The following is an 18,503-nucleotide window of genomic DNA, read 5'->3' as shown; positions in this document are numbered from 1 at the left end:
CCTTTTTAAATTGAGGAAAAATATACTAATAACAGTTTGTTAAGGATCTGTTTTTTTGTGAAGCTGCCTTCACTCGAGTGATCACTTCGACCTGACTTGGTGGCCAACTATAAGCGTTACCTGGTAGGTAACCACCCATACAATCAGATTGTGAATCAGACTACGAATGCCGTGAATGTAATTACCCCTATCTACATGTTGTCAAATAAACGAACCACACGCCGTGGCGCGGAATGTAATTACCCCGATCTACATGTTGTCAAATAAACGAACCACACGCCGTGGCGCAATTTTAGGGGCTTTGCCTGTAGCGCTGACGTCCGAGGTTCGATTCCCGTAAGGTAGTGAAGTGAGTGGCTGGTTACCTACCAGGTAACGCTTATGGTTGGCCAGCAAGTGAGGTAACATCAGCCACGGTGCCTTCAGTTGTGAGAAGCAGATCATAGAATGGTTGAAAATAGTTTACTGTCAAATAATGCAAAGAGTACGTGACACATCTTTCCCCCTTATTCTTGGCTCATCAGACGTACACACTCACTGCACTTGCTTACGGTAATCGAAACTCGGGCGTCAGCGCTACAGGGGCTTAGCAGCGGTGAAGTATTGCTTTTAAATTTTAATTAAGAACAAAAGAAAACCTCAGAGGTTCGGTTCCCGTAAGGGAGTGAAGTGAGTGGCTGGTTACCTACCAGGTAACGCTTATGGTTGGCCAGCAAGTGACGTAACATCAGCCACGGTGCCTTCAGTTGTGTGAAGCAGATCATAGAATGATTGAAAATAGTTTTGCATTTACCTTTTTAGTAAAAGGCGAGCTTTTAAGCCTGAGAAATCACCCCGTAAATGCACAAGTTTAATTGCACATGTGTTAATATGTATGCTTACACAGTATTAAAAGACAGTGAACAACGTCATTTACCTTTGTTCCCGCATTTGATAAAAGGCGAGCTTTTAAGCCTGAGAAATCACCCCGTAAATGCACACGTTTAATTGCACATGTGTTAATATGTATGCTTACACAGTATTAAAAGACAGTCAAAAATTAACGTCATTTACCTTCGTTCCCGCGTTTGACTCGTACTGTAAATCTCTTCCTTGTTTTTAGTTCACGTGATTACGTAGGAGGCGTGATGACGCGATACGTGACTCCGCCTCCTCCATTAGAGTATATGGACAAAAAACATGTTCCAGTTATGACCATTACGCGTAGAATTTCGAAATGAAACCTGCCTAACTTTTGTAAGTAAGCTGTAAGGAATGAGCCTGCCAAATTTCAGCCTTCCACCTACACGGGAAGTTCGAGAATTAGTGATGAGTCAGTCAGTCAGTCAGTCAGTGAGTCAGTGAGGGCTTTGCCTTTTATTAATATGTATAGATAGATAGATAGATAGATAGATAGATAGATAGATAGATAGATAGATAGATAGATAGATAGATAGATAGATAGATAGATACTTTATTAATCCCAAGGGGAAATTCACATACTCCAGCAGCAGCATACTGATAAAGAAAAATATTAAATTAAAGTGATAACAATGCAGGTATAACAGACAGACAATAACTTTGTATAATATTAACGAATGTCGCATAGTGTGGAGGAGGAACAATCTCCTCAGTCTGTCAGTGGACCACTGCTCTTCTGTCTGGAGATGATACTGTTCAGTGGATGCAGTGGATTCTCCATGATTGACAGGAGCCTGCTCAGTGCCCGTCACTCTGTCACGGATGTCAAACTGTCCAGCTCCATGCCTACAATAGAGCCTGCCTTCCTCACCAGTTTGTCCAGGCGTGAGGTGTCCCTCTTCTTTATGCTGCCTCCCCAGCACACCACCGCGTAGAAGAGGGCACTCGCCACAACCGTCTGATAGAACGATCTGCTGCATCTTATTGCAGATGTTGAAGGACGCCAGCCTTCTAAGGAAGTATAGTCGGCTCTGTCCTTTCTTACACAGAGCATCAGTATTGGCAGTGCAGTCCAATTTATCATCCAGCTGCACTCCCAGGTATTTATAGGTCTGCACCCTCTGCACACAGTCACCTCTGATGATCACGGGCTCCATGAGGGGCCTGGTCCTTCTAAAATCCACCACCAGCTCCTTGGTTTTGCTGGTGTTCAGTTGTAGGTGGTTTGAGTCGCACCATTTAAGATCCTATATCTCAGCATCACAGTACAAACCACATACTAGCTTAGCAGACCCTGCCTCACATTGCATTCAGCACTTTAGTAATTTTAATCCTGTAACAGAGCAGGAAGTCTTAACTTTAATTTATAAAATGAAACCCACTACTTCTTCCCTAGATCCAGTGCCAACAAAACTAGTAAAAAGATCAATGGATGTTCTTGCAGCGCCTTTTCTAAACATTATCAATAGTTCATTATTGCATGGCACAGTACCTGATGCACTAAAAGTGTCAGTCATTAAACCATTACTTAAAAAGTCAGACCTAGACCCACACATACTAAATAGACCTATTTCAAATTTACCCTTTCTCTCTAAAATACTAGAAAATGTAGTTGCCAATCAGCTTCAGTCACACCTTACGCATTACACTTTATTTGAGAAATTCCAGTCTGGTTTCCGCACTGGTCATAGTACGGAAATGGCACTAATGTGGGTTGTAAACGACATTCTGATATCCTCTGGTGAAAGAAACTCCACTGTAATTATGTTGTTAGACATTTGACACCATTGGCCATTCTATTTTACTGCACAGGCCAGAAAATTATGATGGGCTTACAGGCACTGTACTCACTTGGTTTAGTTCTTATTTATCAAATCGATTCCAATATGTACAGAAATGTGCTGACAGTACTCCATCATTACACACAGAAGTGAGATATGGTGTCCCGCAGAGCTTAGTACTGGGACCTTTACTGTTTTCACTTTACATGCTTCCATTGCGATCTCTCATTAGGAAACATAATGTTAATTTTCACTCATATGCAGATGACACCCAGTTATGCGTTTCATTTAGATCAAATGAAGTTTTTCCAATGTTGTCTTTGTGTTAGTGAATTAAAGGAGTGGAAGGATGAGAACTACTTGTCTTTAAATACAGATAAAACAGAGATGGTAATTGTTGGAGGGAATGACGCTGATCACAACAATATTTTGTCATCATTTAACTCAGTTGGAATCACCATTAATTTTACTGAATCAGCCCGCAATCTAGGAGTTATCTTTGAATCTAGCATGTCATTTAAAGCGCATATTACAAAGATGTCCAAATCATGTTTCTTCCATCTTAAAAATGTTGGGAAATTAAGGCGCTTTCTAAATAAACAGGATTCTGAGAAATTAATTCATGCATTTATTTCTAGTAGGATTGACTACTGCAATGTGGTGTTCACTGGATGTTCAAACTGTTCTCTATACAGCCTCCAGTTAATTCAAAATGCTGCTGCAAGAATTATTACAAGAACAAGAAAGTACGAACACATAACTCCAGTTCTTAAATCCTTACACTCCCGGTTAAGTTTAGGGCAGATTTCAAAATCCTCCTTTTAACATTTAAAGCATTAAATGGCCAAGGTCCAGCTTACTTGTCTGAACTTATCATGACTTACAACCAGAACGCACATTAAGATCTCAAGATGCCAGTCTGCTTATGATTCCAAGGATTAATAAAATAACAGTGGGAGGTCAAGCTTTTAGTTACAGGGCCCCTAAACTGTGATAAAATAACAGTGGGAGGTCAAGCTTTTAGTTACAGGGCCCCTAAACTGTGAAATGGTCTGCCTGCCACTATAAGGGATGCCCCATCGGTCTCAGCTTTTAAATCCCAGCTGAAAACTCACTACTTCTGTTTAGCATGTCCTGACTAGAGCTGCTGATTAACTATATAGACTGCATCTCTGTTGTTAGTCATTAGCACTAAAACATAAGTAACATGATAGTTATAATTTGTTACTAACCCTCACCTATTCTGTTTCTCTACTCGGTACTCTAATGTGTCACTTGGTGCCACGGCCCACCTGCCAAGTTGTTCTGCCTGCCTAAGGTAAAGTCATCCCTGATGGAAGATCGCAGGAATCGTGGGGTAGAGGGGTCCTTTCATCAGATTGGTTGGCCAAGCACTGTTTCAGCTGTGGAATGGCCAAATGGGGGAGGCAGCTTGATGGCTGACGTCTCCAGGACTCTAAACAAATCCAAATCATATTATGTGATATCATCTACTTTTAAATTCTGGTCCGTACTTGTAATATTTAGATTTTTATACTGTATTGAGGATTTGTTCTGTTCTGTGTATTGTATTGTATTGACCCCTTTCTTTTTGACACCCACTGCACGCCCAACCTACCTGAAAAGAGGTCTCTTTTTGAACTGCCTTTCCCAAGGTTTCTTCCATTTTTCCCTACAAGGGTTTTTTAGGAGTTTTGCCTTGTCTTCTTAGAGAGTCAAAGCTGGGGGGCTGTCAAAAGGCAGGGCCTGTTAAAGCCTGTTGTGGCACTTCTTGTGTGATTTTGGGCTATACAAAAATAAATTGTATTATATTGTATGTAAGTTATGTTATGTTCCAGACTTGACACCAAAAACAGCAATTCATGTAGAGGCAATAAATGAAAGAAAATAAGTTTTTCAAAGGCAATCAGAAAGTGTTAATACCATGCTGTACTAAAATATATGTAAACAATAGTAATATTCTGTACTTGTAAAGGGAATCAATTTTGATAATATTTGAAATGCACTATATAGAATAAAGCTTCCTTTAATGCCCTGATATGTCAAATTTGAATGGATTGAATTGTTTATTTTTCATTTTCAAAATGTCTCATTCTTACACAAAACAAAATGTATTCTCCTATCTTGGTAAATCCAAAAACATGATGTCAGTTTAAAAGATTAGTTCAATGTGTACAAAGGGAGACGGAAAGAGGGAGGATAAATAATTTCATATTGTTTGAGCTATGCAATTCCTTATACATGTAAGTGAAGCAAATGGAAATAGGTTCATTGTTTGTTGTTTTCCAACTACTACCTCAAGTGTAAACATATCGTACATGCTTTCATGAAATTTGGTTCTTATTTTACTGTTGTACTTGTAAAGTAATTGTAGTACATATTGAAGAAGATAGAAAAAAAATATATGTTGTTCCACTAGAAGGAGCTGTAGCAGTTCTGTTAAGAAAAAGGTTAATATTTTCATAATCAATAGAGTACAACACTTATTTACATTTACTGTGCAGTGATTTTTATGCAATGACCAGTAATCCTCAATCAACACAATTATTTATAAGGTACAGCTCATCTCTTGTTAATATCTCCTGCTTTATTGCAAATAAAAAACAATAGAAATATGATTTATAATGAGGGGCAATGTATTTCACCTTGAAAAGATGTAAGATACAATTAGAATTAATCTCATAATGCATTGCTGTTACTGCATGGATGTGCTTTGGGAAAAACCATAAACAATGAAAGATGAAAATTACCACATTGGCAGAATTGTCATTTGCATAGGGTCATTCTCCTTTAAAAATAGGGTGATCGGGAAATACAGGTTTTGTGATTCATCTATGCCAAAAATCTGAGGTTTCAAAAACTGTTTATTCAAAAATAAAGGCAGATAATAATGAAAAAGAAAAGAAAATTAACTGTTCCTTGCATTTAAGGCAACAGAAAAAAGGTAATTCATGGAATCACCCCTTAGAATAAAGATTATAACTCTCATCTGACATTTCTATCATTCAATGTAGGAGGATACTCATTACTCACTCCCTGTTTCTAGACAAATCCTCAAACATTTTCTGAGAAGTCAACATCAATCTATACTTACAGAAACAGATAACTATATCCCTATAATTATGACCTAGCCCAGGTCTAGATGAAATTACAAAAGATCAACTGGACAAGCTCTAAGTTAGATTGATAGGTCCAACCTATTTTCAATAGTTTTGGAAGGTTCATAGGCTAATTAGTAGCCAATAAAACATATCCCACTCAGCTCTTAGAAGGAATATACTGTATCCCTGGCTGAAACGAGGACAGCAAAAAACTCTACCAAGAATTTATTAATGACCCTGAATTAGCAGATGATCTGCTACGTGCTCTTGATGCCACTCAAAGGCAAAAACAGAATAGATACCATCAATAATATCAACATTCTAGTCGGAAATCATGGACTATGCTGAAGAAACTTGGTGCTAGCTATTCAGTGACACAAACAAAACTAGAAGTGATCCCATATCAGGTATCAGCATGAATCTTCTTCTTCTCAATAGCTCCCATAGATAGTGAACACACCATTGTGATAAAGAGGGATTTGACAGCCCTGAAAGGAAATGGCTCTGATAACTAAGTATTCAAGAAATCTCTCCTTCGAAGAAATATCTCTTGCTCTCCAGAGTATTTTGAAAAGTATATATACAGAATTCCTGCAAAATACTGAAAGTTTCTCAATAACATCTTGAATACCAGGAAGCTGCTTCAATATTTTAAAAAATCAAGTCATTGCCATTCTCAAAGTTGGAAAGGCCATAGACAAGGCTGACAGTTATAGGCCCATTTCCCTTCTGTGCTCTTGATATAAACTCCTCAAAAGGCAGAGTCTGAATTGAGTAAGCAATAAAATAAATCAAAACATCCCAATAGAGAAAGCAGGATTTAGGCCAATGCTTAGCCTCACATAATTCACAGAAGGAATAACTTAAAACAGTGGCTGTGTTGATTGGCTTGTCCACTGCCTATGACAGTTTGGAGAAAATAACTGCTCTTCAAATTTCTCAGAAGTTTTCTTTGCAAAAAACTAGTTCAACTATTTAATAGCATGGTATGTGACTTTGCTGACGATGCAGGATCCTCTCAAAGTTGTTGGATATCATGACTGGCCTTATCACTGGTACTTTGAGTACTGCGCATAGTAGAGGCAGAACATCTGCGTTTTTCCCAGTTGATTCTGGGGGTTGTCAGGGGTGTGTTCTTGCTCCTACTCAGTTCAATGCTTGCATGGACTGGGTGTTGGGCAGGGTCGTGGGGTCTAGGGGTTGTGGGACATCTGTTGGTGAAGAAAAATTCACTGATCTTGACTTTGCCAACGATGCTGTGATGTTCATAGAGTCAATGGAGACTCTGATCGGGGCACTCGAGAGACTGAGTGAGAAGTCTGAGTGTCTGGGCTTGCGAGTGTCCTGGATATAAACCAAGATCCAGGCCTTTAATGACCTCTTGGGCACAGCCATCAGCAGTGTGTCTGTTTGCGGAGAGTGTCGACCTTGTCGAGAGGTTTACTTACCTTGGCAGTGACATTCATGGCTCTGGTGACTCTTCCTATGAAGTCAGTAGACGGATTGGGAGAGCATGGGGGGGGTCATGAGTTTGCTGGAAAGGGGTGTGTGGCACTCCCAATATCCATGCAAAAGGACGAAGGTCCAAGTCTTTAGAGTCCTGGTGCTTCCTGTCTTGCTACTATGGTTGTTGCAAGACATGGATGCTATCCAGTGACCTGAGACGAAGACTGGACTCCTTTGGTACTGTGTCTCTCCAGAAAATCCTTGGGTACTGTTGGTTTGACTTTGTGTCGAATGAGCGGTTGCTCATGGAGTCCCGAATGAGACACATTACCTGCATTGTGAGGGAGCATCTGTTATGGCACCACGGCCATGTGGTGCGTTTCCCCAAGGGTGATCCAGCTTGTAAGATCCTTATTGCTGGGGACCCGAGTGGCTGGACCAGGCCAAGGGGTCACCCATGTAACACCTGGTTGTAGCAGATAGAGGGTAATTTCCGGAGGGTGGGACAGGTGGTCTGCCTTGGGGGTTGCAAACCGGGATCACGAGTTGTTTCGTCATGTAGTGGGTGCAGCAACACACTGTACCAGTGCATGCTCCCCAACTTGACTTGACTTGACTTGTGTGTGACAGTTCAAGTCAGCATGGGTCAGGACATGATTATACCAAAAAATAAAAATGGGCTCCCAAAAGAGTCAATCCTTGTACCTCTACTGTTTAACCTATAAACTGCAGATATGCCACATATCGTAAAACACTCAGAAAGTTTGTATATGCAGATGATCTTGCAAGTGTTTTCCTGTACAAAAATTTTTGAAACAGTGGAAGAGGCACTCAGTAAGCATCTCGAAATCCTCTTTGATTATTATCATAAGTGGAGACTAACGCCAAATCTGAAAAAAACTGAATTCTCATATTTCCACTTGAATAATAACATGGTGAGCTGAGAACTTGATCTATTTTAACAATATACAACATAAATATAATTTAACACCCAAGTGTATAGGAATTGCTCTCGACCATATTCTAACATACATATAGCACTTGAATAAGACAATCTAGAGCTTGTATACAGCATGGTGGAGTATGTGGCAGCAATGTGGCTAAACAGTCACCAAGCTGGACAGCTGGAAACATAACTTGACATGAATAGACGTAATATTATTAGTTCCATCAAGACAATATCCCAGACTCAGCCACACTCCACACCCTGTTTTATGAAGACAGGATGGCTTACAACAGGAATAAGGAAAAATCATTTGTAATGTGCAGCTACCTATATACCAGAGCATCATAAGGCCTTCCTTAAATTGGATAAAATCTAAACAATAACCAATTAAGATAAGCTGGGGCCCTGAATGAACCCTATTAAGAAAAGGGGGAAAATTTTTAATGATCTTAGGGAAAAGGATGTATTAATTAACATTTCAAAAAATAAAATTCAATTATTACTTTTAAATTTAAAACCTTAAAAAAGTAGCCATAGCAAGATTCAAACTGAATGAAATCATCAAGAACCTGCATAGTTAACATGCTTAGGGAATGCGTGGCAAAAATATTTGTATAGTACATCTTTTGGATATTCTTAAAACCAACTCTAATGCTTTAACAGCATTATTTAAAATAATACAACAAGATATAAAAGAACACTGTAAAAATTGGCTATAATATTATGTACTACACTGCTTGCATGAAGACTTATTTTACTCTACTGGAAGAATCCCAATCCACCTTTTATAGAGCAGTGTTCTATATTATCTTAAACTTAAAAAAGCGTAATTCTCTTCACAAAGATCTGTTGTGAATTTTTTTGAACTTGGCAGGATTCCTTTATTGTAAAGTAAGCATGCCAAGCAAGTGCTGAACTCTTATTTTCATTGTCATATATAAAAAAAGCTTCAGACATGCCCCTTTAGTTTTATAATTCTACTCTTTGGGTGGGGTTTTAGTTTCTTCTGAGTGTCTTTGGAGCTTACTATTGTACTGATACTGTGGAACCTCGGGTCACGAACGTCTCGGAACACGTACAAAGTGGGTTACGACCAAAAAGTTTGTCTGTTCATGACCACACGCTCGGGTGACGAACAAACCAGTTTCTCTTCTGGTTCATACGCGCCGATGATTTCCGTACGTGTTCAGTCTCTCCCTGTACATTGTTCTCGGTCAGACATACGTGCATTTGCTGTGAACTCTTTGTGCTCTATTTCTTGTGCTTTTGCATTAATTTTGCAATTAACCATGGCCTCTAAGCAAGTGAAGAGTGGTAGTGTTGGTGAGAAGAAAGGTTCGAAGAAAACTGAAATCGAATTAAAGGAAGAAATTACTGAAAAGTATGAGCTTGGCATTCATGTTACTGATCTTGCCGCAGAGTACAAGAAGTCAAAATCTATGATTTCGACTATTCTAAAGCAGAAAGAGGCCATTAAAGCAGCTGATGTTGCAAAAGGAGGGTGGCACGGTGGCGCAGTGGGTAGCGCTGCTGCCTCGCAGTTAGGAGACCCAGGTTCGTTTCCCGGGTCCTCCCTGCATGGAGTTTGCATGTTCTCCCTGTGTCTGCGTGGGTTTCCTCCGTGCGCTATGGTTTCCTCCCACAGTCCAAAGACATGCAGGTTAGGTGCATTGGCGATCCTAAATTGGCCCTAGTGTGTGCTTGGTGTGTGGGTGTGTTTGTGTGTGTGTTTGTGTGCCCAGGATTGGTTCCTGCCTTGTGCCCTATGTTGGCTGGGATTGGCTCCGGCAGACCCCCGTGACCCTGTGTTCAGATTCAGCGGGTTGGAAAAAGGATGCATGGATGGATGTTGCAAAAGGAGTTACAGTGTTAACCAAGCAGAGGCCTCAAGTGCTGGAAGAGGTGGAAAAACTGTTGCTAGTGTGGTTGAATGAGAAGCAACTTGCAGGGGATAACGTAAGCAAGGCGATGTTATGCGAGAAAGCCAGGAAGATTCATGGCAAATTGCTGCAAAACTATCCTTCTACGAGTGGCTAGTTCTTCCTCCTCACTTCCTTCATGCCAGAACTCGACTCATGCAAGGTTAGTTTTCTTGGTTGTTTATGGTTAGTTTTTGTATAAATTAAGGATTTTTCACATTTTAATTTTTTTCCCTGTGCTTAAAACTCATTAAAAAAAAGTGTTTACAGCGAGCGGTTCGTAAGGCTGTAGTGTGAACTCTTGCAATGTTAGTTTTCTCTGTTGTTCAAGGTTTTTCACAGCGGTTCGTAAGGCTGTAGCGTGAACTGTTGTAATGTTAAGTTTTCTTGGTTGTTTATGGATAGTTTTTGTATAAATTAAGGATTTTTCAATTTTTCATTTTTTTCTCTGTGTTTAAAACTCATTAAAAAAAGTGTTTACAGCGGGCGGTTCATAAGGCTATAGCGTGAACTTGGAATGTTAGTTTTCTCTGTTCAAGGTTTACTCAGTGTTATTCAATGTTTTTACATTTAGTTTACTATTACACTGTGCATTCTATGGTATAAATAACTATTTTTGTGCTTAAAAATCTTTAAAAAAATATATTTACATACAGTTCGTACAGTCTGGAACGGATTAATTGTATTTACATTCAATCCTATGGGGGAAATTAGTTCGGGTCACGACCAAATTGGGTTGCGACCAGAGTTTTGGAGCGAATTATGGTCGTGACCCGAGGTTCCATTGTATTTTCAGTTGATTGGGCTGTATTGTTTAATTATGTTATGCTGCAACAAATGTTTCAATGATCAAGTCTAATAAAGTGACAAGAAAAACCTAATTTCCCTCTGGGGACAAAGAAAGTTCAATCTGTCTGTCTGCCTTTCTGTCTATCTATCTCTAAAATCTATCTATCTCTATCCAGTCTGAATTAGCATAACCCATCCTAATTTGGGATGTTCACAAGAAATGTAGTACATAATAAACAAGAATAGCTATGTCAAATATTGTAATATTAAAATGTGTGCTTCAGTTTAAATGTATAAAGTCTAAATATTCCCAATTTTAATAGCAATTTGTCATTTTTATTCTGTAATAGAGGACTACACCCTTAGTAAAGGATCACAAATTGCATCATATTTATAATCACTGATCTTAAAAAAAAATATATATATACAGTAATCCCTCCTCCATCGCGGGGGTTGCGTTCCAGAGCCACCCGCAAAATAAGAAAATCCGCGAAGTAGAAACCATATGTTTATGTGGTTATTTTTATATTGTCATGCTTGGGTCACAGATTTGCACAGAAACACAGGAGGTTGTAGAGAGACAGGAATGTTATTCAAACACTGCAAACAAACATTTGTCTCTTTTTCAAAAGTTTAAACTGTGCTCCATGACAAGACAGAGATGACAGTTCTGTCTCACAATTAAAAGAATGCAAACATATCTTCCTCTTCAAAGGAAACAGAGAGGAAAGCAAACAAATCAATAGGGCTGTTTGTTTTTAAGTATGCGAAGCACCGCCGGTACAAAGCTGTTGAAGGCGGCAGCTCACACCCCCTCTGTCAGGAGCAGGGAGAGAGAGAGAGACAGAGAAAAACAAAGTCAAAAATCAATACGTGCCCTTTGAGCTTTTAAGTATGCGAAGCACCGTGCAGCATGTCGCTTCACCAAGCAGCTGCACACAGAAGGTAGCAACGTGAAGATAATCTTTCAGCGTCCGTATCGTCTAGGTGTGCGAACAGCCCGCCTGCTCACACCCCCTACGTCAGGATCAGAGAAAGTCAGCGCAAGAGAAAGAGAAAGTAAGTTGGGTAGCTTCTCAGCCATCTGCCAGTAGCGTCCCTTGTATGAAATCAACTGGGCAAACCAACTGAGGAAGCATGTACCAGAAATTAAAAGACCCATTGTCCTCAGAAATCCGCGAACCAGCAAAAAATCTGCGATATATATTTAAATATGCTTACATATAAAATCCGTGATAGAGTGAAGCCGCGAAAGGCAAAGCGCGATATAGCGAGGGATCACTGTATATATATATATATATATATATATATATATATATATATATATATATATATATATATATATATATAATTATACTCCACATTCTTATGTTTGAAATCTGTCATCTTTAAGCTTCTGGGAACAGCTCTTAGAAGATTAAGACCACTGGTAAATAATAAAATTTCAAAAATATCAGATTCAACATCAGCAACATTGAATTAGTATAAAAATTTCACTCTATATGCCTATATTATCAATCCCCATTTTTTCAAAGTTCTGTGAAAAGGAGTAAATTTCAAACCTTATATCCTATTATGGGGGTGAATCACAGGTGTCAGCTGATGTGGCATACAAAATGTCATGTCCTTCTACACATTTTGACACATATTGGATTATGCTTTATCAAAAGAATGTATAATTTGGTTGGCCTAAATATGAGTATTTTTCTGATTTAAAGTATCAAAAACGTAGGGGGTGGTGGTACTCAAAAAAGCTTGACATTTTGCAAAACTAGACATCAAAACGATATCATATGGCATGGTTTTCTCATTCTTATTTCTCATTACCTTTTTGTTTCTTAATAATGATGTCTAATGTATCAAATGGAAATAGGAGGGTTACACTTAGAACTGATAGAACATACTGTAAATTAAATTTAGATTAATGGAGACAGAAACTGAAAAAAGGAAGAATCACAGTTCATGATAACATGCCAGAAATATTAAGATGCTTAAGTATAGGAGAAAATACAAATGTTAAAAGTGAGAAAGGCAGAAACCAAGTAGTGTCCTGGCAGAATTCAGGAATGTAGAAAAAGTATGCCAAAATTTTCAAAAAAAGGAGAGAAACAAGAAGATGTCATGAAGATGACAACAGTGACACTTGAAAAGAAATCAAATGTGAAACAATAGACTACCTTTTGTACAATCAATTTAAATCTACTGCTTTGAAGATAATGTTCAAAGTGTTACTCACAAGTACAAAGAGAAAGACAAGCAATTGCATTGTGACCGTGCAGTTAGGCTGCTTGAAAAGTTGAAGAACAAGAGAATCATAGCTGTGTAGTTTGTATAAGAGAAATGTAGAGTTCAGCCAGGTGTGTGTTGTACACATTTACAAAAGCATAAAGCTGGAGAAGCTAGAGAAAAATATTCTGAAAAACCATGTGTTTTACTATAAATAATTTATACAATTGTTAGATAGGAGCAAGGAAAAACCTCAGTCTAGCAAAACTGTAAGTATGTCAAGGACACCTGCTTTTGTTATTCATATCCCCAAAATGTAAGGTCTAAACATTAAAGCACCTTGCCTAACACAATACTGTTAAAACTTTTTAAAAACAATTAAAGAATTTAAACTCATAACTGAAAATTGTATCAGTAATCATAATAGAAATAATAAAAAAAATTACTAAAGAACTGAAAAAGAAAAAAAATCACAAATATCAAAATGAAAGGAGGAATCGACAAAGAAAAAAACACCTTCTTCAAAGAACTATAGGTTAAAGACAATATTCTGACATTTATTCATGTTTTATTGTCATTATAGAATTACTTTTCATATTTTACATATTTTGTTTTGTTTATTAATTGTCCATGGTTTCTTTAACTGCACTTCCATTCCTTGTGTTTTGTGGGTGAGCGCCTCAGGGGGTGGAGCCACCTTGACATCACTACTTCTGGTTATTTAACAGAGTAAGCTCAGGGCAGGAAATTATTGCACTTTTATTAGGCTTACTTGTATTACTATTTTTGTTGGTTTTGCTAGTTTTGTGACTTTCTTGCATCTGTTTAAGGATTTGGACTTGTTTGTAGCTATTAGGCAACCCATTTTGCCTATTTTTGTTCTACATTTATAACAATTCTTTTTCTGCCCATTTGTATATTAGCTAAGGGCTTGCTGTTGTTCTTTCTCCTCTGAAACCTTTCTTTTATTTTTGGGACATTTCTAATTATTTTTACACATTGCCTTATGTAAAGTTTCTGCTAAGTTGGAAACCTGCAATTAGCAGTTTTGAGACTAGCTGGATTTGGGATGAGTCTCCTTGGGCAGGCTGGCTCGGTTATGGCTTTGCTTTTATGATGCTTTTAGGAGGCCTAATTCCCATTTTTGTTATATATGAGACCACTAGTAACAACAGAAACTGAAAACCCATTTCAAACAAAATCCTACACAGTCACACACACTGAAAATGAATTAGCTAAAGTGAATCAGTCTCAAACATTTGCAGACTTTAACAATACAATCAAATGACAGCTTACCTTAGTGAACCTGCAAACTAGAAAAACCTCACATGCTATGTAAGTGCACATAAACCTACACTAAACTGGTTTTACTAAAGTAACTAAGACTCACAGTTTAGAGAGACCATACATTAGTGTACATTAGCCATGCTGTACTGCACAGAATACATACCCATCAATGTTATTATTACAAAAATAACACTCATCGATTTCTTATTCAGAATGTCATTATTGTCACAGTTCTCTAGCCCCGATGCATGTGTCAACATCACTGTACAGTAATACTTTTCATAATACTTACCTCAATACAAGTGAATTATACCTCAATCTACATGACGTTTCACTTTTGTCACAGTAGGTATTCACCTACAGCATTGCCTCTCCCCAGAAAATGAGACCAATTATAATACTACCATGTGAAGAAACCTCTTTGTGAATGAGGCAACTTGCTGTGCTTCAAACTTGGCTGTAATATGGCAAAGTGTGTTTTGTCTAATTCACCTAATTTTGAAAGCTTAATATTATTTAACAAGACATGCAGTTCTGAAGCTGTCAAACCCAGCAGGTTAAATAGCCCTCAGGTAACCACATCCTTAATAACCACAGCACCTGAGGTATGCGGCCTAATTAAACGTCCCGCCCCCATTACAATAAAATAAACAGCGATGGAATGTAATTAACAAAGAAAAAATGTCAAACCTATAACCAATACAGAAAAAGTAAGCAACAATAGTTAACTATACTGAAGTCAGGTCAGGGACCCTGCAAACCCTAACAGCTGTCACCACTACTGTTTTTAACATGCTCAGTAATGATCAAAATAGAAGATGGATATGAAGGTCTAAATGGCATTCCAACATTCTCCAAACATGTATACTGTAAAATGTTAGACCTCAGTGTAACTAATTACTGTAGACTTGAATGTATGCTATGTAGCAGATAAGTGTTAGCTCTGATTTGTTAATTCAGGTGAAGAATTGTTTTTTTTTCCTCTGTGAACCATATACAACTGAAAATTTAGGAAAGGGAATCCTTACTAGAAGCCCGCATTCCACTGAAATATTGAATGGGCCAGGGTAGGCAGTGCCCTAAAACATAATGCAATTAGAGGTCTACCTCACTTATAAAAACACTTGATGCATCTGGTAAAATGGAGTGTACCTACTATATACAACCACTAAAATGAAACGTTTAAAAATTTTGCTCAGTTTAATATGCAAAGTAAGAAAATAATGGCATGTCATTTTATTACCAATTTACATTCATATTGTTGTTGTTCATTTTCCCATAAAATAATAAATTATACTCACAGCTGTCTTCTTCCTCTGTAATTAATTTCACAACATAACAGGCATAGATAAATCCAGCAAGCTGAAAAAGAAACATATAAGAATCAATGTAAGAGGTAAATACAATTATTTTGCCATTCTTTAATTAGCATTTAGTACCGTTTTACAGTAAAACTGGTTGAGCACTTTAAAAATGAAATCAATGCTGGGCACAAGCATGTAGCTTAAATGATTTACTGAAAGCATTGCCAGGCCACCTTGCTATTATGAGTAATTTGGAGTAGAGTTGGTTCATCTAAATACAGAAAAAGAAGCCAGGTAAAGTGTTTTTTGAGAACTTGTGATATTTCCTGTGTCTATCTCCTGCAAAAGGTGCACAACACAATTGTAGGTAACCTACAACACATTAGAGTGATTGTCACTTTGTCTACCTGAGAATCATTAAGATGAAACTGGATACTTTTGTTTGGAAAAAGGTTTAGCCTGCCTCCTCATGCTGCAACCAATGTGACCCTCACCATGACAAGTGGTTAGAAAAGTGAAGGAATAATATTGTTTATTATCAACATTTCATAAGCATTAAGTAATAAAGATAAAGTCTGTCATCCTTGAAAGCAGAGATGAAACTCCCAGATTCCCAAATTGGAGAACAATATTGGTGATTAGTGATGAGTGAACTCCGCGGTGTTCGCTTCACCCTGAGTTCGGAGAAATCACGGAAGAAATACATTGAAGTCAATGGGGACGGACTAACTGAACTAGATTTGACTGGGTTATAATGGTGCAATCATTGTTAAAGTGTCCCTGAGGACTAGGGAAATGTCTGCCAACTATACTGGACTGATTATTGCTATCAAAAAGGTGACCTGAGCTGTGCGGCAGCAGTGCCAACAAATGCAGCATAGTTTGTCCAAAGAGATCAAAGATGAAGGAATACAGTCAGAGAAGCACTATTGTATATTTCATCTTAACAAAGCAAAAATGCCAAAATCATTGTCAACAGTCAGAAAAAATATGTAGGTCATTTTATGTTGATTTATGTGAGAAATTATTGCTTCGTGTGCTTTTCAGAAAAAAGCCAAGCAGCAGCTTGCCACCCCCGCACCCCTGCAATGCCGCTGTAGCGCACAGGGCAATGCCTGCAGCAACAGACGTTTTATGTTGATTTATATGAGAAACTATTGCTCTGTGTGCTTTTCAGAAAACTGAGTTTTTTTGGAAAAATATTCAGCCCTGTGAGAAAAGGAGAAAAAAATCAGCCCTGAAAGTGTTAAAGGCAGAAAATTCAAAGCAGCGTGTCATAATTTTCTGAAGTCACACTGAAGGCTCTCCAAACTGTCTGTGCTGATGCTTTGCACTTTTTGTTCTTTCAAAAAGATAAAAATGTCTTGTAAATAGTAATAAAACTTTCATTATTATTATTATTATTTCATAGGGTCTCCTGTGTTTGGGGGGCATCAGGCTCTTTCAAGGTTGCTTTTATCTCCACGTGGCTAATTACAATTGCATAGGGCACACGTCTCCTTCTCTTATATTGACGTGGAATTCTAAGATCGACCTGCGCTTTTGGTGACAAGCAGAGATAACTCATTACGCTGCATATGTTTCATAAAAATTAAATTTGAGAACCTTCATTATTTACTTATCTGTTAAGCTTCTTAAATTGAGTTCACCTACTCATACACAGTATTACTGAACCTTTATGGCTTAACATTTTATAGCATTTGCTTTTATGAAAAATGAAAAAAACTGGTATGAATACCAATGCTATAGTAGTTCACTAGCTGCCTCAGTTTTCTCTGCTAACCCTGAGTTTCTCCCAGTGTTCGAATCTTCAGTGTGTCAGCCCAGTAGACTAGTGATGCTAACTGTGAGAATGATCGTATGCTCTTTATAGTGCCGACCACTATGTGACTGTTCCTCCATGAAATCAAGGAAGAAAGAATGTAGTGTAAGATCTCCAAGCTTCATAACCAGTCTGTAATGCAAATAATCAGCATTATATACCCGGGGGGCGGTCCCATCTAATGTTGACTGTTACAGCTCCGAGGGATGTCGTGCTGGCCTCTCAAAGCATTATGGGATGCTGAAAAAAAAAGTTCTCCTAAACCGGCCAAGTTATCAGTAAATAATTCGACGAACAAGAGCAAACGCAGCAAATTCACAAGTTGGTCATACCAGCATCATTTACTTAACTTTCACAGGGAACGTGATTATAGTATGTAACTCAGTAAGAGAGACAATATTAGCAAAGAGCCATCATGGTAAGAACTATTTATTTCTGTATTATAAAGTCCAGGAACTAGAATAAGTTGTAAAACTACATAATACAATACCCCTGATTGCAAATATAACCGTGTGGCTTTAGCAGTTAGTTCCATCAGACTCTGGGTATGTTAATGCAAGAACAGAAGTGCAGAAACCAGTCTATAAAGCAGAAAAAAAATCTGTTTTCAGTAAGTAATTTGGGTTACTACTTGTGGATTTTTTTGTAAGTATTCTTAAATTTATTTTACAAAACAAAATTAAAATATTAAAATTCTACAGTGCTAAAGTGTTTTGGTGGTTTTGGCCTCTCAATTTGGATAGGTTATAATAAAGCTAACATTTTCTAAAACTACCTTGAAATCCTGATCATTTACTACACTCAAAATTGGTTTTACTAGAGAGTACCAAACCTTGGATGCCAAAGTGTGTGAGCCATCATCACCAATGGAGGTCATTACTATAAACAAGATGATTACTGCCATAAATAATATAGACGACCCCCGAAATTTACGGGGGTTACGTTCCTAGAGAACCCGCAAATTGTGAAATACCGAGAATTT

General features: G+C 38.0%; 1 protein-coding gene across 2 annotated transcripts in view; it reads right to left on the bottom strand.

Annotated features, from left to right (window-relative positions):
- nkain2 (sodium/potassium transporting ATPase interacting 2) overlaps positions 1 to 18,503 on the bottom strand; it is a 1,184,136-nt gene that overhangs the window by 55,224 nt on the left and 1,110,409 nt on the right. For both annotated transcript variants that reach the window (XM_028797243.2, XM_051924104.1), the window contains exon 5: positions 15,697 to 15,757. In XM_028797243.2, coding sequence (XP_028653076.1) covers positions 15,697 to 15,757 — 61 coding nt within the window. The remainder of the gene's footprint in view (positions 1 to 15,696; positions 15,758 to 18,503) is intronic.

Source organism: Erpetoichthys calabaricus, chromosome 3, assembly GCF_900747795.2.
Source record: "Erpetoichthys calabaricus chromosome 3, fErpCal1.3, whole genome shotgun sequence".
Lineage (NCBI taxonomy): Eukaryota > Metazoa > Chordata > Cladistia > Polypteriformes > Polypteridae > Erpetoichthys > Erpetoichthys calabaricus.
The sequence above is the reverse complement of the archived record's forward strand: the minus strand, read 5'-3'. Positions and strand labels throughout refer to the sequence as shown.